Source organism: Rana temporaria, chromosome 1 (genome assembly GCF_905171775.1).
Source record: "Rana temporaria chromosome 1, aRanTem1.1, whole genome shotgun sequence".
Lineage (NCBI taxonomy): Eukaryota > Metazoa > Chordata > Amphibia > Anura > Ranidae > Rana > Rana temporaria.
Genome location: NC_053489.1, coordinates 52578625 through 52604635, shown reverse-complemented (window position 1 = coordinate 52604635; position 26011 = coordinate 52578625). Strand labels below are relative to the sequence as shown.

General features: G+C 44.0%; 1 protein-coding gene across 2 annotated transcripts in view; it reads left to right on the top strand.

The window, feature by feature from the left end:
• Positions 1 to 26011, top strand: part of PDZD2 (PDZ domain containing 2) — a 416595-nt gene that overhangs the window by 245953 nt on the left and 144631 nt on the right. For both annotated transcript variants that reach the window (XM_040337921.1, XM_040337929.1), the window contains exons 6-8: positions 8185 to 8296; positions 9944 to 10089; positions 23786 to 23905. In XM_040337921.1, the coding sequence (XP_040193855.1) occupies positions 8185 to 8296; positions 9944 to 10089; positions 23786 to 23905 (378 nt within the window). The remainder of the gene's footprint in view (positions 1 to 8184; positions 8297 to 9943; positions 10090 to 23785; positions 23906 to 26011) is intronic.

Genomic DNA, 26011 nt, shown 5'->3' with positions numbered 1-26011 from the left:
CAGACCAAAAGTTTGGACACACCTTCTCATTCAAAGAGTTTTCTTTATTTTCATGACTATGAAAATTGTAGATTCACACTGAAGGCATCAAAACTATGAATTAACACATGTGGAATTGTACATAACAAAAACGTGTGAAACAACTGAAAATATATTTCATATTCTAGGTTCTTCAAAGTTAGCCACCTTTTGCAGCAGACACGTCTCTAGAACTGTTAAGAGGAGACTGTGTGAATCAGGCCTTCATGGTAGAATATCTGCTAGGAAACCACTGCTAAAGAAAGGCAACTAGCAGAAGAGACTTGTTTGGGCTAAAGAGCACAAGGAATAGACATTAGACCAGTGGAAATCTTTGCTTTGGTCTGATGAGTCCAAACTTGAGATCTTTGGTTCCAACCCCTGTGTCTTTGTGCGACGCAGAAAAGGTGAACGGATGGACTCTACATGCCTGGTTCCCAACGTGAAGCATGGAGCAGGAGGTGTGATGGTGTGGGGGTGCTTTGCTGGTGACACTGTTGGGGATTTAATCAAAATTGAAGGCATACTGAACCAGCATGGCTACCACAGCATTTTGCAGCGGCATGCTATTCCATCCGGTTTGCGTTTAGTTGGACCATCATTTATTTTTCAACAGGACAATGACCCCAAACACACCTCCAGGCTGTGTAAGGGCTATTTGACCAAGAAGGAGAGTGATGGGGTGCTGTGCCAGGTGACTACCTCTTGAAGCTCATCAAGAGAATGCCAAGAGTGTGCCAAGCAGTAATCAAAGCAAAAGGTGGCTACTTTGAAGAACCTACAATATGAAATATATTTTTAGTTGTTTCTCACTTTTTTGTTATGTATAATTCCACATGTGTTACTTCATAGTTTTGATACCTTCAGTGTGAATCTACAATTTTCATAGTCATGAAAATAAAGAAAACTCTTTGAATGAGAACAACTTAAAAGGGAACGTATACTAGTATGTAGGTTTTTTCTTATGGTCAGGACCAAAAAAAAGTTGGGCTATACCTATGTCTTTCCTGAAAAAAGTTTGCAGGAATCAACAGCTGGAGGTCATATTTACAGACCACTAAATGGGTCAGAGCAGCGACTCTTCCCCCTGCCTGCTCCTCCCTGCAGAGGGAGAAGATTCTTTAGACAGCTTGGTCTGAAGTTCTAGGCTGGCCTATGGCCCAAATTTCATCCAATGCTTGCTAAATTGGCTGAAATACTGGGTGGTCCTGTCGGCAGCACCTGGCTTGATAAGAGTTGATTTCCAATTATAAGGGTGTGAGCAAGATCCAGAGTGTAGAAACTTCGTTGGCACATCAAGGATTTCCTCAAAAGGGTCCAAAGCTTCATTCACATGGTCACACAATACACATACGGCACGTTTCAGAGCCACACAGGGCCCAATTGGTCATTTGCCCGAGGAAGGGGCCCTGTATGGCTTTGAAACATTGCTGTATGTGTACCGTGTGACCATGTCAAAGCTTTGGACCCTTTTGAGGAATCCTTGGTGTTCTGATGACATTTCTGCACTCCGATTGTCTACGGTTTCCAGCCGGTGGTCATTACAGCGCCTAACATTACTACAGCCATTTTTAGGAACGTGTGTGTGTGTGTGGGATATTTAGCTTAGAAAGACCCCAAGGTCGCACTAGACTCTGTCCAGACACTGCAGCCAAGGCTTCCAGGTCTTGACAAACTTCGACTGGGTATTATTATGAGTGAGTGAGTAACTTTTATAGCGCTATAAATATGTACTAAATTGCCTCAAGGCGCTGTAACCAATGTGATCGTCCAACCATGCTTCAGAAAAGATGGGTCTTAAGTTTTTTTCTGAAGGCCCGATGATATTCCTCCAACCGAATGTTTGGGGGTAGAGCATTTCACAACCGAGGTCCTTGGATAGCGAATCGTTCTCCTTTCGTTTTGTAGCGAGATTTGGGGCAAGGTAATCATTATCCAGTTTAGTGTTTGAGTAACGTATTCAAGTGAGACCACCGACTGGTTCCAACACCTAGCAATGGCAGTTCTAGCTGCCAGAATAATGTAAGATATTTGCAGTTTAGGAGCCTCAATATCTAGTTTCTGAAAAAGGGCAATTTCAGGCTTTCTGGGGAGTATTTACACAATTTTTTTTTTAAAAGCATTTTTAAATAATATATTTTGAGAACAGGTTGCTTTAAGGATTACAGAAACCACTAGGACGGCACAAATGGTGTTTACAAGCGCTGCTCAGTCCCTTGGTAGATTAATTTAGGCAGCCACTGTCGGGTCAGTATGCAGACAGTCACGTCATCCTGCTCACTGATCAGCATGGAGAGGCCCAGAACTCCAGGAAACATCCAGAAAGACAGCAGGAACACTGAGCTACTTGGCATATTTGCAGTCCAATTCAGTACAGGAAAGAATCTTCAGAATCCTGCAAGTTGTTTCTGAGAAACACGGGCCAGAGAGGCCTAGGGGACAACACTGCAAAACACGGATGGCTAGACCGACCTTTTCTTGTTATTTGAAGGAAACCCACTCGGTTTATCTGAAGAGCAGCCATTTGTCATGCTAATCCATGTGTTGTGTTTCACAATAGTCAAACGGAGAGCATTATTTCCTGTTGGTCCCGTACTGCCAAGTATATCACTGACAAAACACAGACAACAAACTACAACCCCTGGAATTCAGTTTTGTGTAGATACTCTTCAGAAATCTGTCTCTTGGTATTGCGGCAGATGGTGGAACTTGGTAAAGGACTGTCCCATGCATCTCTCCAGTGAAGTGGTGGAGTTTTAGGCCTCATGTACACGGGACGTACGTTCAGAGGCAGGTGGACGCTTTTTTCAACTGCTCCTGAACACATTCAATGTTATCCTATGTGACCACAGTCTCGTTTTTTTTTGCCGTTTTTAGGCAGTTGCGTTTAACAGCGTTTCTTTGAAAGCAAAAAAAATGGGTTCAGACGCAGAATATTTCCATGTTTCAGACGCTAAACGCGGTAACCAACGTTTAGCAGCGTTTCGTTTATAGGCGTTTTTCGTTTTTTGCCCATTAAAAAAAAAAATGCTTCTAAATGCAAATGCTGCAAAATCCTGCTAAACGCAGCAAAACGGACATTTTAAACATGGGTTACCATCTGTCAAGTTTAATCATTTAGGAGCAGTTGTAAAAACGTCCTGTGTACATGGAGCCTTACAGACAGGGAAGCGATATGAAGAAGTTGGGAGAGCAATGAAAACATATCAAATAACGGTTTCAGAGGAACATAAAGTGGAACTTTAGCCAGAAAATGAAGTCCTGCTAGATGACTTCAGGTTGGACCCTTTGGCAGGTATAGCTATGTAAAACATTAAAAATAAGTGCCTACACTGTTTAAAATCCAGTAACTGTCCCACCCTGCTCTGCACATGCTTAGTTGCTTTTTTTTTTTGTTTTTAGGCACGGTTATGCCTCCCAACTTTTTAGGATGGGAAAGAGGGACACCTATTGGCAAAAGTATGTAGACATATGACACACCCCCTGCCATGCCCCCTTACAGGACCATTCTACCAAAAAAAATATTTGGTTACCACTTTTGGACATATAATGCGGCAGGGCGGCCGCTCTGTGCAAGATCGAGTACCTACAGTAGTACGTGATCTGACATTTCTGGGGCAGCGGGAGCCAATCAGTGGGTTCGCGGGTGTGAAGTCCACTGGGACCCCACCAATCATTTGGGAGACAGGCAGAGCGGCTGTCCAACAGCCTCCACAAGGCAGATCATCGTCCTTTCTTGTATGAACAGAGAGATCTGAGTTCCTGCTGGTGTCAATTCCTCCCACTGACACCAATGATGAGGCACAATTCCTCCCACTGACACCAATGATGAGGCACAATTCCTCCCACTGACACCAATGATGAGGCACAATTCCTCCCACTGACACCAATGATGAGGCACAATTCCTCCCACTGACACCAACGATGAGGCACAATTCCTCCCACTGACACCAATGATGGGGAATGGTTTTCTCCTACTGATGCTGGGAGGTTTTGTACTCCCGATGGCCAGTGTCTGGCCCCCCTAAAGTTTGAAAAACGGTAAACTGGCCCTTTGTTTAGAAAGTGTGGAGACCCATGGGATAGAATAGCAGCAGGAAAGGGGCAATCAAAAGGGGCACGCAAAAAGGGGTGGAGCCAGGAGTGCCGCCGGAGGACCCCGGAAAAGGAGGATCGGGGCCACTTTGTGCAAAACCCTTGCACAGAGCAGATAAGCATAACATGTTTGTTATTTAAAGAAGAAAAAAAAATGGAACCTTCGCAATCACTTTACCTAGGATTGTTATTCACACACTCACTCAGTAAAGACACATCCGGTACATCCAGTTATTCGGGAGTCAAAGTGTTTTATTGCTCACATAAGTTTTTAGTGTCATAAACAGACAAGCGCTTGACAATCTGGACTTTCCTAGATGGAAACTCTTGTCTCACCAAATAATAACCATTTTCTAAATGTATAGCCATATGCTTCGGCCCCAGAAACAGAGATGGCTGTGAAATCCAGCCACAGACCTATAAAATGTGATTTCCTACGCACGCTGCAAACGTGGAAAAATGTGTAGATTTCATACGGCCATATTTCACACGCACACACATTGACGTTTTTATGTGCTTGAACGTGCAAAACTGGAAACTGCATTAAAAAAATCTTTTTGTGACTTTGGGATAAAGACTAAACCATGAGAGTTATTAACGATTTTCCTATAAAAAGACTAAGCTGAGATTTGCTGTAGTGACACATGGCTCCCAACTGTCCCTCCGTCACCCACAAATCCCTCCATTCCTCTTTCTTTTACAGTATGTATCCTTCTGATATGTAGATCTCTGTAACCACGTTCGTTTTACCTATTTACACCTTTTGCACCATGTTACAGGTTACACTCATATGGGTGCATTTTGTTGTTTTTCTAAAATGTGGATTTAGCCTTTTAACTATTGATGCAAAAAAATCACACTGTAGTCTTTTAGATTTGGGTTGGAACTGGAAACAAATTATCTACTTTTTTTGTATTTATATATTTTTTCTTCTTAAATGCTGTCTATGGTTATCTTTTGGATAGTTGTTCTGCTGAGATGAAATGCAATAGCTTAGTTTTCCAAAATAGTCAGTGAGTCACTTTTTTGCTTAACTTCCTGCTAAAACTCAACTCCAGGTAGACAGTACGCAAATTAACCACTTCCTTACTGGGCACTTAAACCCCCTTCCTGACCAGAGGACTTTTTGCGATTCGGCACTGCGTCGCTTTAACTGACAATTGCGCAGTCGTGCGACGTGGCTCCCAAACAAAATTGAAGTCCTTTTTTTCCCACAAATAGAGCTTTCTTTTGGTGGTATTTGATCACCTCTGCGGTTTTTATTTTTTGCGCTATAAACAAAAATAGAGCGACAATTTTTTACTTGTTGCTAAAAAATAAATAGCTCAATTTTTTGTATTTTTTTCTCAGTCTAGGCCGATACGTATTTTACATATTTTTGGTAAAAAAAAAAAAAAAAAAAAAAATGCAATAAGCGAATGGTTTGCGCAAAAGTTATAGCGCCTACAAAATAGGGGACAGAATTATTATTATTATTTTTTTTTTTTACTAGTAATGGCGGCGATCTGCGATTATCAGTACTGCGGCATTATGGCGGACACATCGGACACTTTTGACACATTTTTGGGACCATTCACATTTATACTGCGATCAGTGCTATAAATATGCACTAATTACTGTATAAATGTGACTGGCATTGAAGGGGTTAACACTAGAGGGTGAGGGAGGGGTTAAATGTGTACCTTAGTGAGTGTTACTATCTGTGGGGGAAGGGGGGTGACCGATCTGTGTCCCTATGTACAAGAGACACAGATCGGTCTCCTCTCTCCCTGACAGGACATGAATCTGTGTGTTTTACACACACAGATCCACTTCCTTGTCTCTGTAACCGCCGATCGCGAGAGCCTGGCGGACATCGCGGCCGCCAGGCACGCGCATCGGCATCCCAGTGATGCGGAGGCCGTATTAAGACGGCCACTCAGAGAAGTAGAGTCACCCTGCGATCGTACGGCCGTCGGGAAGTGGTTAAATTCATATAAGGGAGCTGTATTACCTGCCAAAGGAGTTTTGTTCATCCAGTCCTGGGGGGGTTCTGCCGAAAAAATAAATATTAAAGTTAAAAATTACAAATACTGCAGCTGCTGAGTTTTAATATATGGACACTTACCTGTCCTGGGCGCGCGTGATGTAGGGCCCCGAAGCCGATTTGTCCCTCAGCTCTCGAGTGGAGGCGCTGCCATCTTCGGTAAGGAAATCAGGAAGTCAAGCCTTGTGGCTTCACTTCCTGGTTCCCAACTGCGCATGCGTGAGTCGCGCTGCACCATCCCACTTGTCCCTGCTGTCTTCTGGGAACTGTGTGTCTCCCAGAAGACAACGGGGGGGATGGAGGTGGTGTTGGACATGGTGTAGGTCACTGCGGTGATCTATGGCTGGAAGTGGGAGCAAATACCTGGATTACACAGGTATCTGCACCCTCCTCCCCCCTGAAAGCTGCCAAATGTGACACCGGAGGGGGGGGGGGATTCCAAAAAGCGGAAGTTCCATTTTTGGGTGGAACTCTGCTTTAACAATTCTATTCAAATTACTTTACACCACAAAATAATGCTTGGTTCTGGGGTGGTACTAAACTGTGGGTATGGGGTGGAACCAAGGGACGGCATTCAGAGGTAGGTAGGGGGGAGTTCCTGCACTTATTCCCGGAGAGAAAAAAAATCAGTTACATTACAAATGCAGAGTTGCATTACTTTGTGTCCTTTTTTTTTTTTTTTTTTTTTTTATCTGCCTGGATTTCAGGTTTAAACACTTTTATGCAGTCACTATCAGCCTTCTAGTTTCTTGTTCTTGCAACATTGACAGAAGCAGATGCAAAAATCCACCTGCCTTCCATTTATTTATTGGTTCAATGGTCCTGTGGGTATGCGACCCCTGCTGCTGCACCTGCAGCCTTCCACAGACAGATTTTTTTTTTTTTTGCTATACATAATCTTTAGATTTAATAATAAAAATGTACCCAATTACTTTTAGTCCAGAACCAAAAACGGAAAAGGGAAAAAATTTCCTGCTGTAAATTTAATTTAATACTAAGACATTTTTATTACGAATAACAGATGCACCTATGACAAGTAATCAGGGAATTATTTTATATTGGTGCAGAGCTGCGATGGACAAAGGGGAACCTTTTGATATTATAATAAATCTGCTTCTTAAAGGGATTTTATATTGGTTATTGGAAATATTTTCCTTTTCTGTTTTTGGTTCCGGACTAAAAGTAATTTGGTTACATTTTTATTATTAAATCTAAATATTATGTATATTTTAAAAAAAGCCAGCAGAATAACCTTTTCACTTGCAGTTCTCCTTTCTTCCTGTTGGAAACAGAGCTCGGTAGCTCAAGCAGAATTTGCACACAAAGGTGAATGAGTCATGCAAGTAATTTCAACCCCCACCCCTGCAGTACAAGGCTTCAATCCGATACAGAGCGGCTGAAAGGAGATAACTGTTGGTGTGTTGTCTCCTAAGAACTTATTTTGGATGTATAAAATAGTATATGTGTGTGTACTGTATATACAGTGTACAGTCTGGAGGAACAAAGGGAAAGGGGAGACATAATTGGAACCTTTAAATACATCAAGGGTGTGAATAAGGTTCAGGAAGGCCGTTTTTTTTCAAGAACACAGGGACATGACCTCAAACTAACTGAAGGAAAGTTCAAAACTAATCTTAAAAAGTATTATTTTACTGAAAGGGTAGTTGATGCTTGGAATAAACTTCCATCAGAGGTAGTGAGACAGTCAAGAGTAAATGACTTCCAATAAGCTTGGGATAAACATGGATCTATAGTCAGACAACAAAGTTGTCGAAAAACAAAACCATAAGGCCTGGTTTACACCTATACAGGTTGCAGTTTGCATATTCCAAGTGCATTTTGCGTTTTTTCAATACATGATTTAGATCCATTGAAGTCTATGGAACCAAAAACCAGAAACCAATTTCTGGTTCTTTCCATAAAATGCACATCCATAGGAAACCATGTTGAATGGACTGTAGTGTCCCAGCAGTTATTGTTTCTGCGGTGCTTTGCTTTGTAGAAAATATTGCTAAATAACCAATAAATTATTTCATTCTTTTAAGGTGACAAAAACGGACAACTTTCAAGAGAAAATTTCGACAGATGAGTCCAAAAATGCTTGTCGGAGTCCAACATTGGGCAACAGTCTTCTAAAGTACAGGAGCCGATCACAAGGTACCTAGCGTAGTCTGGTCGTGGGTAGAAGTAGCTTATACAGCTGGTTGTTTGTATTCGATAGTTGCTGTTACTCTATAGCAAGGTACAGGTAGTAAATAGTTTGGGCAGTACAGTGGCTAAGTGGTCAGTGCCTCCTCCTGGCAGCACTGGGGTCATCAGTTTGAATCCCAACCACGACACCACCTGCCTGGAGTTCAATGTTCTCCATGTGCCTGTTTGTGTTTCCTCCCAAACTCCAAAGACATGCTGGTAAGTTAATTGGGTTCTATCTAACTTGGCCCTAGTATGTGTAGGTATGAATGTGAGTTAGGGACCTCAAATTGTAAGCTCCTTGATGGCTGATGTGAATGTATAATATATGTAAAGTGCTGCGTAAATTGGCGGCTCTATAGAACTACCCATAATAAATAACTATGGGCAGCCATAGCTCCTTCAGACTCAGGATTTATGTTTTCCGATGTTTTATCTGGCATTATCCTGACAATTGGCGTCACAGCAAAATTACATTTTTTTGTTTTTTTATTTTATTTTTAATATGCTGTACAATACAATGCAATAAATTAATATTACCCCACGTTTTACCCTATAAAGACCCTAAAATTGCCCAAAATGCCTGTTGATCCACCAGAAATTAATTGCAATCCTAATTTCCTGTTGTGGGCTGCATACAGTGCCTGAAATAGCAAGAAATTAGTTCAGTCCTGCCATGTTGTTTCTTGGTAAAATGGTGAAGCCTCCCACTTTCCTCCTCTCTACAACATGATAATATCTGTTGCAGTCCAAGCAGGGGCGGACTGACAACTCATGGGGCCCCCGGCAATAGATTATGGGGCCACACAGTAAACACACACACATACAGTATACATACACAATATACACACAATATACACACACACAGTATACACACATGCAGAATACACATATACACACACTGAAAAGGTACTGGAGAGGCGGAGCAGCTATAATCTTGGCATTTAAAAAAAAAACACAGATTTTGACTTACTGTCCCTGGTTTTACTGAGGCTGGCAACCCTGATGGGGGCCCCCTAGTAGCATGGGGCCACTCAGGCAGTGCCCGAATGGTCAGTCTGCCCCTGAGTCCAAGATAAGAACTGGGAGGGCCGCTTACACTTATTAAATTAAAAGAGAGTGAACAGGACACGTGGCAGCTCTGAATTTCTGACTGGAGCCAACGGGTATTTTTTGCAGTCATGGAACAGAAAAAAACTTTTTGTATGTTTAGCAGAACAAAAGGCAGCCAAAAATAGAAGTTCACAATTCGGAGCTACATGCATTTCAAAGCACTTAATGTATTGTAGGGGACAGATATCAGACATATGACCATGCATACCACTGGTGTAGTCCGCTACAATTTACAGAGGTGTATGAAGCATACTCTGTGTTTTTTGGTGTTGCTTACATAGGGTTTACAAGGTCACCCCATCATGTGACATTGTTATGATTGGCCGTTGAGGCCTGAGTGCTGCATCCTAGAAAGACGTCACATACAACTTCCTAACCAGCAACGTTGGGTGTTTTTTAAGGGCTGAGGGAACCACACAGTGGAGGAGGAATGCAATGATGAGGGTCAGTTTGCCCAGTTGCGTCAAGAACTTAATAATGACAAATATCTGTGTTTTGCAGGAAGTGGCAGCCGGCTGGAATCAGTGGGTGAGGACGATGAGCTGGCCGTGGCCAATGGAGAGGCGTATATTGAGCGAGGTGACAAAATGCCACATGGTGGACGGAAACACTCACTTCCACAACAGCTGGATTCCTCAGCTCGGCAGGTTAGAATCCACCACCAAGTATTGAAATGAATGGCGTCGGGCAGTCTTATAGAGTCCCCATCATAGTTTCTTTGTATGAGTTGTATGTTATACTGAGTAGAGATTTTGTAGGTTCAATTTCCCTTTAGCTGTAGACATGTCAAAAAGTTGCAGCAAGTTGGCTACCATATAGCATGCAAATGGATTTACAGTTATCCCAGGGCTGAACAGGCTGGTAGCAATGAGCAAATTGATAAACAAATGAAGGGAGAGGGATGTACATTATTATGCCGATCAATCATGGCACTGGGCAGTATTTTTGTAAATCAAAGTTGGACAGATGGAAAATGTGTTTCTGGGTGTGCCTTGCTGATTCACTACAGAAAGATTATTTCTGCAAACAGTAGATTCGATGCAGTCTACGATATTGAAGAACACCAACAATGTTCATGGTAACCAGAGATCATATGGTCTATGGCAGCCATTCTCAACCAGGGTTCTATGGAACTCTAGGGTTCCTTCAGAGGTTTTAAGGGTTTCCTAGAGCTGTGGCTGATTGAACTACCATCTGATTCTGGGACCAACTGGGATAACCAGCAGCCTGACAACAGAGACCTTTTTAGCTGCCTGTAAAGCTTCATCCATATAAGCAGTATACTGGATGACTCCTCTAAAAAGCGTTCCTCAATGGACTGCTTTTCAGGGGAGGCTGAGCGTCCATTGTTTGGCATGCGATACTAGCGTTCTTTTTTCCTTCTTCTTTGACCCCAATAGGGATTTTAGATTGGAATACTGCACCACAAGCACGTGTCAAGCATTTGGCATGCAGCTGTGGGTCTTTCCCATTGACTTCAATAGGTGCCTTTTGGCAACTGAAGTGTCTGGAAAACATGACATGCTGAATTAAAATGATGGCAATGTGAAATTACTTGGGTGTCCACTTGTAGTTGGGTGGTTGGGGAGGTAAAATTGCATATCAACTGCCCATTTTTACCACCCACTTGCCACCAAATGAACTAGCCCCATGGGTGGCAGTGGGACTGCAACTATAACATGGGCATTCTTCCAACTGTCAACCAATGCAAGGGTAAGTTCCCACTAACCCCCAATGAACGGGTTCCTGGAGACCTAAAAACTATTTTATGGGTGGTTAAAAAAAAAAAAAAAAAGTTGAGAGGCTGAACTAGAAAAGTAAAACTTTGGGATGCATAAGATAGCTCTGGTGCAGCAATTATGTGTTCTTGGGAAAATTAGTGCATATGGGCAATTGCAACAAGTTGTACTTACAGGGGTCTACCCATGTCTCCTTGTCCATGTAATACTGGTACACAGTGGTTTAGCATTTTGCTTAAAGCAGAACTCCAGGAATTTATATTTTTTGCATACATACATTGGTTTAGCTTTACTCAATATAAATATGCATATCTGATGTGCTGGATCCTGAAAATCATGGTTGTGGTATATGTGATTGTCTGGTCTGCACACTGGACACAGGAGGGTCAGTCACTCGGCACCACCACCATTCATAGAAGTTAGAACACTTTGTTCGATCATCACCTCGTCATTTTGTCCAGTTGTCGGGGACAGATAATACCATCTAGTAAAGCTGGACCAATGCAAGTATGCAAAAAACTATTCCACTTTAATGTTTGTTTTTAGAACTGATTGGCCTGGGAAGAAGGGGGTATACCCTTGAAAGATTGTCCTAAAACTTTAATTTTTAGTGCAAATAATAAAAAAAAAAGTATAACGGACAACTCAACTGTGTTGTATTTGTGGGAAGAACATAATATCTATGTGATTTGGTAATGCTGACAAGATACTCATTAAAGTAGATTTAAACCAATACAACTTTATATGAACTTTAACATGTCATTCATTTCAATAACCATTTTCAATCTTTTTTTTTTAAATGGTGATTATGCCACAAAGGTCCCTTATTTAGGCACCTCCTGTTATAGGGTGACAACTGTGTTCCAATTGTGCTGCTGTGTTGTCACTCTTTCACATTCGCCCCTGGCGAACATTAGCCGTGGCCGTTCTGGTAAACATTGAGTGTGCATGGACCACTGTTGTCACCATCTGGAAGCCGGTCCAGAAAAATGAGGTGGAGCTGCCACTGGAGTGTAGATATGGAAAGAAGATAAAGGCTGGAGGAGATCGGTAGCACTAAGGCCCCTTTCACACTGAGGAGTTTTTCAGACGGTATAGCGCTAAAAATAGTGCCTAAATACAGCCTGAAAAACTCCTGCCCAACATTCTCAATGTGAAAGTCCGAGGGCTTTCACACTGAGGCGATGCGCTGGCAGGAGAGAAAAAAATCTCCTGCAAGCAGCATCTCAGGAGCGGTGTGTATACCGCTCCCTCACCGCTCCTTCCCATTTAAAACAATGGGAAACCGTGGTAATCCCGCCCGCAATGCGCCTCTACAGAGGCACATTGCGGACGGTATTAACCCTTTTTCGGCCACTAGCGGGGGTTAATACCGCACCATTAGCGGCTGAATCCTGCGGCAATTCCGACGGTATAGTTCCGCTATTCCGCCACTGCACCTCCACTGCCCCGTGTGAAAGGGGCCTTAGAAGGAAAAAAACACAGGGATTGTTTATATACAAAGTGCTTTTTCAAACTATGGCTTAATGTACACGGGATATTTTGAAACCTCTCCTGAACGATTTAATTTGACAGATGGTAACCAACTTTTCATAACGTTTTGCTGCGTTTACATATCGCTTTTAGCCGTGTTTGCGTATAGAAGCTTTTTTTTTTCAAATAGTCAAAAAAGTATATTCCTTAAAGCGGGAGTTCACCCAAAAATCAACTTTCTGCAGTTAGATCCAGCATACTGCTGACATCTGCAGTATGCTGGTCTTTTTTATTTTATTTTGGTACTTTAGCAGTATTTGTTCCATGGCTCCGAGCGGGGAATCCTGCGGGGAATGGGCGTTCCCGAAGGCAAGGAAGTTGATTGACGACCTTCGATATTGCGTCACGGCTTCCGAAAACAGCCGAGGTGACACTTGGCTGTTTACGGCGCCTGCCGTGTAGAGCTGACTGCGCAGGCGCCGTAAATTGCAGAGTGTCACTCGTGTGTATTTTCGGAAGCGGTGACGCGCTATCGAAGGCTGTCAATCAACTTGCTTGTCTTCGGGAACGCCTATACCAGGAAGTAATCCCCGCTCGGAGCCATTGAAGAAATACTGCTAAAACGATAAGTACCAAAAAAAGAAAAGACCAGCATACTGCAGATGTCAGCAGTATGCTGGATCTAACTGCAGAAAGTTGATTTTTGGGTGAACTCCCGCTTTAAAACACCTGTGAACGAAATGCGGCTAAATGTGAGTTACCTAAACGTCTGTTCACCAGCGGCAGTGTACATGAAGCCTGTCATCCAGTTGGGGTTTAGATCTCCTATAAAAGTAGAATGCCCATTAATGTAACTATGTTAATTTTATGCATGTTTGTATGTGTTTGTCCCTCCTTTTTTTTTTTTTTGATAATTTGAACTCCTCTAACATTTTTTGTTGGGTTAACATTTCCTAATTGTAAGACCTTTTTCCTGCTGACCAAGTTTCTCATCATCACTTATTAACATGCACTAATTTTTGATTTATTTTTTTCTTTGCATCCAAACTCATCGTGTCTGTGTAAGTCATGTACTTCATCCAATCATTTGCATACATTTATAAAACCTAATACTGGGTATTGAGGAATGTTCCTAATCTTCTGAGCAAATAACTCCATTAAAAAGTGTACTTTTAATTTTTAAAACTCCTAGTTGCTTCAAATATGCTCCTTCATTTTATGTGGATATTGTCCTTGGCTTTTACAACTTGCTTGTTTTGCAGGATTCATGTTATAAGTGCACGACATCACCAAAAATGTCTTCAGTCCTATAGCGTGCTCTGCTTCTTTGTTGAGGCTGCTATGAGCTTTCAGTGACATTATCACCTTGCCTGTTTAAGATAAAGTAGCAGTGTCTTTGTCAAGACCCGGCCCGTTTTTTTGCACCCATGTCCACCTTACCAGCGATATCGCTCCTTTGCATTCCCTCCTTTGTCGGAGCATTGCGTGTGGTTATGGGGAAGCATGTGATCTCCTCCCATGTCACAGTGCTTGGGTCTAGGACATGACCAGTGGAGTGACGTCACCTCTTCCCTTCGCACCCGACACCTTGCATTTCATTGCCAACTGCAGCAAAGGCAGGGGCTGCGAAGGAGCAGTGAGAAGTTGCGCATAACTGGGGCAGCAGGGGGAGGGGGTGGTGAGGGTGGGCAAAATGACACCGTCATTGGCCCTGCATGAGCAAGGTGACAGTGTATTTTTAAGACCCTGTTGACATGGCCCTCAGCTTGTATAAGAGCAGTGTGCACAGCAAGCTTTTGCAAAGATTTTTGCAAGCTTTGAGCTTTCATTTTGGAAAGGTTAACATAAATCTCAACTAAATTTTGAAGGGAACATCTAGAAATATTGTACCTAAGCAGTACCCTGAAAATCTAGCTTTTGTTTTAAATTCCTCCTGAAAAACAAAAGTGGACTGTCTGATGTGTAAGAGCGCCTAGGCACTCCTGTGCCCACAGACCCATAACTGTATATCTGCAGTGAGAGATCATGTAAGGAACTGCTGCCTCGGACTGCTAGTCTCTGCTAGATTTTATGATCTCAATACCGTGTTGCTCACTGTTCTCTTTGAATGATGAAACAAAAATAAAGATGTTGGCGCTGTAGGTCAAACTTGTAGGTTCAACATAAAAATCTATAGATATTAATCATACAGTAGGTAAATCGAAAACTCCTAAAAGTCAAAAAATGACAATCCCAACACCGTAAAATAAATGGATTCTTCTGGTTTGAGAATTCTTCAAATAAAAACTTCTCCACGAGTGCTCAAGAGATAGATGGCGACTCACCAGAGGTGTTTGACCACTTTTTAAGGTGGGTCAAATGCGCTTTTTTGAATAAACCGCAATATCCTGGATAAAATATATCTTCACTGTGGGACCTCCTCCATCAGAAAGTGAGGATATGGGAATGGATTCCACCAAGGACACAAAAGAGAGCTGTTATGGTGTAGTAGGTTTTATTAAAAATTTGTATAAAAAGTAATTTTGCACTCACATTTAACTGTGCCTATCCCGGCACCGGGTGTCTACAGCATGTGCGGATGGATATAGCAGACTAGTAGACATGTGTACTGCCGTAAAATTCGTTCATTTTCGTTTTATTCGTTTTCTGGCTTTTTTCGGAAATTCAAAATTTCTGAAATCCGAAAATTCAGAAATTAAAAAAATTCGAAAATTTCGGCATTAACAAATTTGTCAATTTCGTTAAACAAATTCGTAACTAAATGAATTGCACATTTCTACAGACTAGTGGCGGCGTGCAATCCATGCCTCGTTCTGGATATAATAGTAGTATTCTATGTCACGTATGGGACCCAGAAATGACACATCCCTGCTCACTGTTCTCTTTGCTGCAGGCTCTGACATTAGAAAGCAAAGCCCACCCGCTAAAAAGATGTCCACCTCCACAAAGAGGCACCATGTAGAGTAATGCCGCATACACACGATCAATTTTCGGCATGAAACAAAAACGTTGTTTTTAAAAACGTCATTTAAAATAATCGCTGCACATGGTTTTTCATTTCCTGAAAAACGACCAAAAAAAAAATTCGAACATGCTGCATTTTTTAACATTGTTTTAAAAAATGAAGTTTTTCAGGTTATAAAAAATTATCGTGTGTGGGCTAAAACGACGTTTAAAGCCTGCGCATGCTCAGAAGCAAGTTATGAGATGGGAGCGCTTGTTCTGGTAAAACTACCATTCATAATGGAGTAAGCACATTCATCACGCTGTAACAGACAAAAAAGCGCGAATCGTCTTTTACTAACAAGGAATCGGCTAAAGCAGCCCCAAGGCGAATAGTACTTCCCCGTTAGAGTGCTGTTGTACGTGTTGTACGTCACCACGCTTTGTTCATCATTTTTGAAAAACGATGGTGTGTAGGCAACGTTGTTTTTAATGATGAAGTTGGAAAAACTTTGTTTCTCTAGTCGTCTTCCAGGACAGCCTCTTGAGACCTTGGGCTCCTCCCTCCGGGACAGGAAACACGTACACCCTTTTCTTTAAAGGGCAGTCCTCCAGGTCTCCTCCTCAGTTATTTGTGTTTCCTGCCAGAAGGGAAGGAGCACGTCAAGGGACTATAGAATGCTGGACTTCCCTCTCTGCCTTGGTACCCCTCTGTTCCTGGTCGGAAGAGGAGGTCACCAAGTTCCTGCTGCTGTCCTTAACGCTCGGGGAGAGCGGGGACCCTTGGGGCTTAAAATCCTCCCCCCTATCCCCAGTACCTGGACCTTGGTCGCATGGATTTTCCACAGCAGGGGACTCAGCATGGCGGCGGCGAGTGACGCTGGCTTAGCCATGCCGCTCGGCACTTTACTTCCTTCTTCCGGAGCGGCGCTGAGGGGCGGGGCGGATTCGTTCCTCGGGCGGAAGTGCGTCAGAGGAACGAGTCATCAAGGGGCGCTGCCGGATGTGGTCCCGTCCGTCAACAGGCGCAGCAGAGGAACGAAGGCTCCGGAGCGGCGTGTTACACGGCAGCAGCGCTGTTAGAACACGGGGACTGATGGAGGAAGCGAGGGCTACAGACTCCGGGTCCACCGGCTCCGGCATCTCCCAGGTAAGGGGGCGAGGCCGTTCTGCCTTACTCTGGGGGATTAGGTCTGGAAACAGACCACTATCACTTCTCCCTCCCTGGGTGGGGAACTTTGGTGGAGGGACTCCCCCGCACTTATTTTCTGACTATCTCACAGGGGTGTGTGGTCATAGGGGCTTTTCTGACGATTGTGCTTGGCTATGTGTTTGCTTGCAGGTCAAAGCTCAGGACAAGACAGCAGTCCAGGCCCCAAAAAGAAAGTGCGCTGTGTGTGGGGAGAAGTTAGGCTCTAGCTGGAAAAAGCCTCTATGTGCTGAGTGCATCGCCAGCTTAGTTAAAGACGACTCCACTGCTGAATGTCATAAAGTTTTGACATCTGTCAGGGACGAATTGGCATCCACCTTCAGCTCCTTTAGGGGGATGATGGATAGGGCGCAAATGCCATCCCCAATTTATAAAGCCTCTAGTGCACCATCCTTGGTAGCCACTCCCGGAGTGTTTGAGCAGGAGGAAGAGGAGGCTGGTGGGTCCACACGGTCCCAAGCCTCTTCCCAGATGGACTCAGCATCGGGCTCAGAGGTAGAGGAAGATTCCTCCAGGGGGACAAGATATAAGTTATCTCTAGAGGACATAGGAGATTTGCTTAATGCTATCTACGAAACCTTAGAGATCCGAGAGGAACCGGTCCAGTTATCAAAGCACGACCAGTTATACCAAGGGTGCGGTGCTCAAAAGACCAAGGTCTTCCCTGTCCACAAGTCGCTAATAGAAGCTATCTTGCAGGAGTGGGAGCAGCCAGAATAAAGGCCCTTTTTTGCGGGGAATTTATAAAGGAGATTCCCTTTTGAGGATAATGCATCACAGCCCTGGAACAAAATCCCCAAGCTTGATGCACCCCTAGCCAAGGTCTCTAAAAGAACCGACCTGGCCTTTGACGACCTTGGATGTCTTAAGGATCCCATGGACAAGAGGGGTGAAATACTACTCAAAAGAGCATGGGATGCCTCCACCATTGCACTAAAACCTGCTCTGGCAGCTACGTGCGTGGCTAGGAATCTAGAATGTTGGCTCAATCAGCTTCAAGCCCACATTACAGAGGCAACAGATTTTAAAGTCTTTCCCGTTGCTTATGAAAGCTGTAGGCTTTCTAGCTGATGCTTCTTCTGAATCAGTGAAGCTGGCAGCTAGATCAGCTGCCCTGGTTAATGCGGCCAGAAGGTCAGTCTGGTTAAAGACGTGGACCGGAGATGCAGCGTCAAAACTGAAACTCTGCGGCTTGCCTTTTTCGGGGGACCATTTGTTTGGCCCTGGCCTCCAAGAGGCTTTGGAAAGGACGCAGGATAAAAAGAAAGCTTTTCCCGAGAGAAAGAAAAAAGATGGGAATAGAAAGTTTTTTCGAGGGTTCAAGCAGAACCAAAAAGATGATAACCGTCCTAAAAAACACTGGGCTAACCAGAAAGGACGAGGTCGAGGGGGAATCTTGTTTAACCCTCCTCAGGCTACCCCCAAAACCCAGTGACATTCAGGTCCCCGTGGGAGGAAGATTGGGGGAGTTCCTCCTGCAATGGACAAAGTCTACAGTCAGTCCGTTTGTTTTGGATATAATAAAAAAACGGTTACAGACTAGAATTCCTGTCCCCTCCCCCTCCATTACTTCTAATCACCCAACTACCAAAAGATCGGGAGAAAGCGGAAGCCTTAAGCCTCCTCATAGGAGACTTATTAGACCAGAGAGTCTTGGTGGAGGTTCCCCTAGCGGAAAAGGGTCTAGGAGTGTATTCACACGTGTTCGTGGTGAAAAAACCCTCAGGGAAATACAGACTGATATTGAATTTGCGCCCCCTGAACAAGTTTGTCAGGTACAAGCGCTTCAGAATGGAGTCGATTTTTTCAGTGACCAGTCTTATCTTTCCAAATTGCTTTATGGCCACGGTGGATCTCAGGGATGCATACCTGCATATCCCAATTCGCCCGGAAAGTCAGAAATTTCTGAGGTTGGCAGTGAAGATGGGGTCGACAATCAAACATTTCCAGTTCAGGGCTCTCCCCTTTGGACTTTCGTCCTCCCCAAGAATCTTCACCAAAGTGCTGGCAGAAGCCTTGGCGCACCTGAGAACACGGAATATCACAGTGATTCCATACTTAGACGACCTCTTATTCTTAGCCCCATCAGGTCCCCAACTAGAGAGCGACCTAAGGGTGGCCCTGTCCTTCCTGAGCTCCTTAGGGTGGTTGGTCAACGAGGACAAATCACAACTGGTACCTTCCCAAGAAGTCATGTATTTGGGATACAGAATTTCCTCTGTGGAAAGAAAGACCTTTCTTCCACTGGAAAAATTCCACAAATTGGAACAAGCAATTGCACAGCTTCAAACAAATTTAGAAGCCAGCATCAGGGAGGTGATGAGAGTCTTGGGACTCATGTCAGCCTGTTTCCCAGCGGTGCCCTGGGCCCGGTTCCACCTACGCCCCCTACAGGGGCTTATGCTCAAACATTGGAATGGCAGGAAGGAGGGATTGGACCTTCCAATGCCTATCCCAGACAGAATCAAAAGAGATCTGTGGCGGTCCAAAAAGAACCTAGAGGGAGGGCTCTCATGGCAACCCCCAACTGCCCTGGTGCTGACCACCAACGCCAGCGGAAAGGGTTGGGGAGCCCACTTAGAGGAGACTTGGACCCAGGGACAATGGTCCTCTTCAGAAGTCCTAAAGTCATCAAACCAAAAGGAGCTGTTGGCTGTCCTAAGAGCCATACAGACTTTCGGGAGTCGCCTAGTAGGACAACACCTACAAGTAAGAACAGACAATGCGTCTACGGTAGCCTACCTAAACAAACAAGGGGGCACAAGAAGTCCAGCCCTTCAGGCCACGGCGACACAAATTCTAAGCTGGGCAGAGAAGAACTTGATATACCTTTCGGCAGTCCACTTGAAGGGATCTCTAAATACCCTGGCCGACTTTCTCAGCAGACAGTCGGTAAATCAGGACGAGTGGTGTCTGAACCAGGTTGTGTTCGAGCAAATAGTGTCTCTCTGGGGATTACCAGAAGTGGACCTATTCGCAGCAGAAGGGAAAAAGAAAGTTCCAGTGTTCTTCTCTATCCACCATCAGGACAGGTCGAAGGGCATAGATGCCTTCGCCCATCCCTGGCATTTCAACCTAGCATATGCCTTTCCCCCAGTGAGATTAATTCCCAGGGTAATTCAGAAGTTTATCAGGGAATGCACGGACCTGATTCTGGTCACGCCGTTTTGGCCGAAGCGGCCTTGGTTCACCAGCCTAAAGAGACTGGCTCTATATCCACCTTGGACACTTCCGGAAAGAGAGGACCTACTGTCCATAGGTCCGGTTCTTCACCCTCGGATAAAGAGCATGAAATTAACTGTTTGGTTTCTGAGGAACAACTCTTAAAAGCCCGTGGCTTTTCAGATAGGGTAGTGAAAACCCTACTGGAATGTCGCAAACCAGTGACGAGGGCTATCTACTCCAAGATCTGGAAAAAGTTCAATTCCTGGAGGTTGGAGCAAGGGTCTTTCCAAACTAACATTCCAGCAGTGCTGGATTTTCTGCAAGCTGGGGTAGAACTGGGCTTATCCATAAGCACCCTCAAGGTACAGGCTGCGGCCTTAAGCATTTTTTTGGAGACTCCCCTTCGGCAAGATCACTTTGTTAAAAACTTTTTCAAAAGTCTAGCAAGATCCAAGCCCGTTAGGGTTAAAGCATGCCCTACGTGGGATCTCTCGCTGGTACTAAAAGCTCTCACCAACAAACCTTTTGAGCCACTGGAGGAATCTTCTCTGAAGCATGTGACATTAAAGACAGCATTTCTAGTCGCCATAACCTCGGCTAGGAGAGTTAGTGATCTTCAGGCCCTCTCTATTAGAGAGCCCTTCCTGAAGGTTTTTGATGATAGGGTCATTCTTAGGACGGACCCAAATTTTTTGCCAAAAGTGGCATCGACCTTCCACAGAACTCAGGATATTATCCTACCAACTCTGCATTCCTCGTCAGAGAATGATGAGGGGGAATTGTTGTCCCTATTGGACGTTAAAAGAAATATTTTATTTTATTTAGAGGCCACTAAGCAGTTTAGACTTAGTGATTCCCTTTTTGTTAATTTTTCTGGTACCCGTAAAGGTTACGGGACGTCTAAATCCTCTATAGCCAGATGGCTGAGGATGTTAATTATTGAGGCTTATCAGGTAGGGGGTAAAGAACCACCGATTGTCAAAGCCCACTCTACCCGGGCAGTTGCAGTTTCTTGGGCAGAGAGAGCCGGAGCTTCCCCGGAAGAGATCTGTAAGGCGGCAGCCTGGACATCTTATTCAACCTTTGCAAGACATTATCGGTTGGACCTTATGTCAGATAAAGATCAGGCCTTCGGACGGAGGGTCCTACAGACAGCGGTCCCACCCTAAAAAAGAGTAAGTTTCTTATCATCTCAAGAGGCTGTCCTGGAAGACGACTAGAGAAAGTTAGGCTTACCGGTAACTCTGTTTCTAGGAGTCTTCCAGGACAGCCGGAGTTTTTCCCACCCGGTGTCAATCTAGGAACTGGTAGTGTGGTAATGATCTAACGATGTGTAGATTGTGTCTTTCAGAGTCTTCTGTTATTTCTCGGGCAAACTGAGTAGGGGACCTGGAGGACTGCCCTTTAAAGAAAAGGGTGTACGTGTTTCCTGTCCCGGAGGGAGGAGCCCAAGGTCTCAAGAGGCTGTCCTGGAAGACTCCTAGAAACAGAGTTACCGGTAAGCCTAACTCCGTTTTTTTTTGGACATGCTGAAAAACAAAGTTTTTCTTTCATGCCGAAAAATGATTGTGTGTACGCGGCATAAGGCATGGTAAGTCGTTATCAGGGTCAAGGTCAGCAGCAAGGAGATCACAGCCACCTCAGTGGTGGCTAGACTCTTGCCCTCTGCCTGCCTTTTGTTTGGGCACCGCTTTCAGTTTCTTTTTAATGGGATGGCTGATACTTTGAACAAGCAGCTAGCAGGCGTCAAACACGCTTCAAGTAGTGCTAAAGCTTACTGAAGCCAGCTAGCAGATTGTTTGACGTGATAGCCCGCACATCGTTAAGGCTCTTGTTTAACATCCCAAAACTAGAGTTGAATGATACTTCAGTAAAGCTTCCCCATAAGTTTTGCAAATGTTTTGTAAAAGTTTGCTTCACACAAGCTAAAGCCTGTATGAACAAGGCCTATGTGCATACAACTTGCAACTGCAGAAAGGTTACTTTTTACATAAGGAGTCCAGATATTAAGAAAGCGCATGTAGTAACCAGTATTATTTTAAAGTGAACATGTACTTTCCCATAGTAGGTCAAGTAACACGATCACTGTCACAAGCATCCTGTCATTACCCAATCTGCTGCCTGAGGCTCAGATGCTCAGAGCTGTGAATGCCCCCTCTGCCCTCACAATAGAACAGCAATTGGATGCTCAGATACTGAGCGCTATATTGTGTTAGGCAAAAGGAAATGGCATGTGTCCTCCAATACCTAAAGTACCCATTATTTAATTTAGGCTCTTTAGGTGGCCCTGTTGGTGGAGGAATGCTAGGATGGTAAGTACTGGATGTGGATGCTGACCGGTTACTTTGCCTTGTTATGGGATATGTAAAGGATCTCTTTATGTGTAAGGGGCCAGAAAGATGTGAAAAGGAAATAAATCCTGAAAAGGGGATGAAAAGAAAGTATGTCTGAGATGATGCAGCATTCACAGCAAATATATTGCAGGTATATAACACAAATATGTGAACTCTCATTTTAACCCATAATAACACATTGCTAACACGTCAAAAGCTTAAACCCATCCTGTGTTTTCCTCATTTGTGTGTCGTCTTCATACCTTCATATCTGTCCTTTTGTTTCTCGACAAACTTTTTCTTTTAAAGCATGCCTGATATGATAGGTGTGTGGAGACTGCCATTACTCCCCTGCTTCAGGACTTCTGAGTCACAAACATGATTAAAAAATGCAGCAATTCAATGTCAGGATAAAGCTTAAATTCCTAATGTGTATACATAGATTGGAGTCAAAGGCTTGGAAAGTTTTGCAGTATCTGCACGACAGCCAGGTAACTAGCACTTTACTTGAGCAGCAATGGCAGACTCCAAAGTTCTCTCGTAATGGTTTTACTGTAGATGTACCTGTCATACCTACAATACAAAATTAGTTGTCGTCAGACAATATTCAGTCACTGATTGGGCATTGGCCTCCTAAGATGCATTTTGGAACAGGCAGTATACTTTTCGAATCATATGATCTGATTTTAGATGATGCCATTATACTTGGCTTCAGTCCCTAATAAAATGCTTTTACTGAAAATCTGCAATTTTTCGAAAGAAAAGCCATACCTTTCTCTGGGAGGAAACAAGAGGCTGAAAGCTGGTGACCCTCCAGTTGACAGACTGCGGGCTCTTCAGGCGACGAGACGCTGCGGGCTCTTCAGGCGACGAGACGCTGCGGGCTCTTCAGGCGACGAGACGCTGCGGGCTCTTCAGGCGGCGAGACGCTGCGGGCTCTTCAGGCGGCGAGACGCTGCGGGCTCTTCAGGCGGCGAGACGCTGCGGGCTCTTCAGGCGGCGAGACGTTGCGGGCTCTTCAGGCGGCGAGACGCTGCGGGCTCTTCAGGCGGCGAGACGCTGCGGGCTCTTCAGGCGGCGAGACGCTGCGGGCTCTTCAGGCGGCGAGACGCTGCGGGCTCTTCAGGCGGCGAGACGCTGCGGGCTCTTCAGGCGGCGAGACGCTGCGGGCTCTTCAGGTGATTTGAGATGCTGCGGGCCCTCCAGTGAAAAGAGACTGCAGGGCTACCAGGTCCACCTAGTGACACCCAAACTCCCAGAGATTTATGAGGTACTTTCTTTAGCCCAGGTGCAGGTTTCCACAGTGTTTTCTTTCCATAATTTAAGGATTTTTAATGAGTCAAATGCTTATCTACCGTATTGTGCCTTTATTCTGCTGGTTGGCTTCTTTGATGAATAGTTGCTCTTTATGATCTGGTTTCATTGCAGTTTCATTTTTCATCACTAAGATGTAATAATAACAGTAATATTTTTTTTCCAGGAATACGCCATTGTAAAGAAAACAGCCAGATCTTTAAGCACAGTGCAGGTGGAATCACCTTGGAGGCTCGCTCAGCCCTCAATCATCTCAAATATTGTCTTGATGAAAGGCCAAGGAAAGGTACATATGCTGTGAGGGAATCGGAAATTCTCTAGAGGAAAAAGCCATTTTCTAATGGAACTTGTTACTTCTTCAAAGTAGGCCTCCAGTCCTCCAGTACAGTTTAATTTATAACTTCCCTTGTGCTATGTATCCTAGAACTTATTGCACAGGGACACAACTATCACGCCTTTGCAAGACCTACCATAATTCCTGGCAGCCATAATGCCTGTGACACTTTCACTACTGCTTTCTAAGGCCTGGTCTTAAAATGTACACTGCTGATATTTATGACATTACCGCAACCTTTGCTATTCAAAAGTTCTTAAAAGCTCTATTGTTGCTGAAGGAGGAAAAGATTAACGCCACTGAGGCCTGGTAATGGTTTAGGAAGTAAATCATTGAAAATCAAAATAACGATATATCTACTACTGTCTTTGCGTGTAATTGAAAACTTAGGGGGGAACCATTTAAGAACTGCCGAACAGGAAACACATGCTCTTTGCAGGAGGCTGTGCTAATTTATGGATGAGAACAAGGTGGTCAAAGCATCACCTTTTGCTTTAAGGACCTCTTATGATGTTTGTTTTACTCAAATTTTAGCATGTGGCATAAGTTAAAATACATGTGTTGGGTAACTACAGCGGCGGTATTATATTGCTTTCTTAAAGTAACAAACCTGAGAAAACTAAGACAAAAAAATGCACAACTGGAGCTTAACTTCTGCCAAAACATTATGTCAAAATGATCATTAGATCCAATGTTTGAGGCAGCTAAAGTTTTTAGCAGATCAGGACTGCTCTTGTAAAAAAAATAAAAGCCCGGCCTCACCTCTAGTGTCAGTTCACACTAGCGCGATGCAGGAACTAGTGCGATTCAAGTGCAGCTTCCTGCATCGCAAAGGATTCGCAGGCAGTATACACTGCCCTATGCGAACCGCTGTGGGTGTCAATAGACACCCCCAGATCGGTTCGCATATCGCAGTGCGAACTGTCAAATGGTGCCGAAAACGGATCACATGGGTGTGAACACCAATGCGATACGATTCCAGTGCAGACCAAAAAAAGGGTCCGGCACAATTTTGGTGCGAATTCGATTCAGCTTTATTTTGCACAGACCTCTCGTGATCTGCAAAGCCGTGTGGTGCGAATCACATCTCACCACTGTGAACCCAGCAAGCTACCCAATTGCTAACTGAGGCTGCCCTTTAATATTAAAGGATGAATCGGGAAAGAGGCAAGCTCACCTTTTTAATTGACGCTGGCTTTGGGGTTCTCAATCCATTCCTCTTTTAATTATCAACCACATCCAGGTGAAGTAGGGGACCAACAAAAAACACTGGCCTAAACAGCCATTTTGCTCCCTGTGCTGTTTCAGGTTCCTCACTTCCTTAGAATAAGCACTGGTTGCTAAATGGCTGTTAGACCAGTTTTTACTTTATGGCGCCTCATTTCAACACTGGGTGTACAGAACTGATAAAGGATTGGATTTAGAAGCCCAGTGCATGCTTCCGTAATCCTTTTTTTGGGGATTAATTTGTGATACGTTGGGTGTCCAGCGTTGGGTGTCAAATTATATTCAGAATTTACCACAGATGTGATTGATCTTTTCTGATGGCCAAGTGCCTAGCTCACCTACAGTATATTAAAAGAATGGATGCCCTATTAGTTTTTGTTTTTAATTATTTTTATTGAGTTTTCAAAAGTGCAAAACTTTGCACCAAAGAGTGACAAATAGTCCTACAAAAATGCAAGTGGCAACCAAAAAGTGGATACGCATGGCCTCAACAGAGCAAAATAGTGTCTGAGGGTGCATCGTAAAGTTTAAAATATACAGAACTACCAAAAAAAAAATCAAACAGAATCCCTCTCCTTCTTCAAATTGCTCCTCAATCCAGAGATGATATAGCAAAAGCAAAAGGCCAGACATAAACCTGTAATGTGGTATTGGCAAGATATATCATTAACCAGTCCCTGGATAAGCGCAAATGTCCTAGGAGGTATCATTTTTACCACTGAACTAGGTAAAAGCAGGATTAAAAAATAAACAGTAGGAACATCAGCGGTTCTACAGAAATTGGGTAAACGTTTATACGCAAATTGGGCAAACAAGGCCACTCAGCCCTGT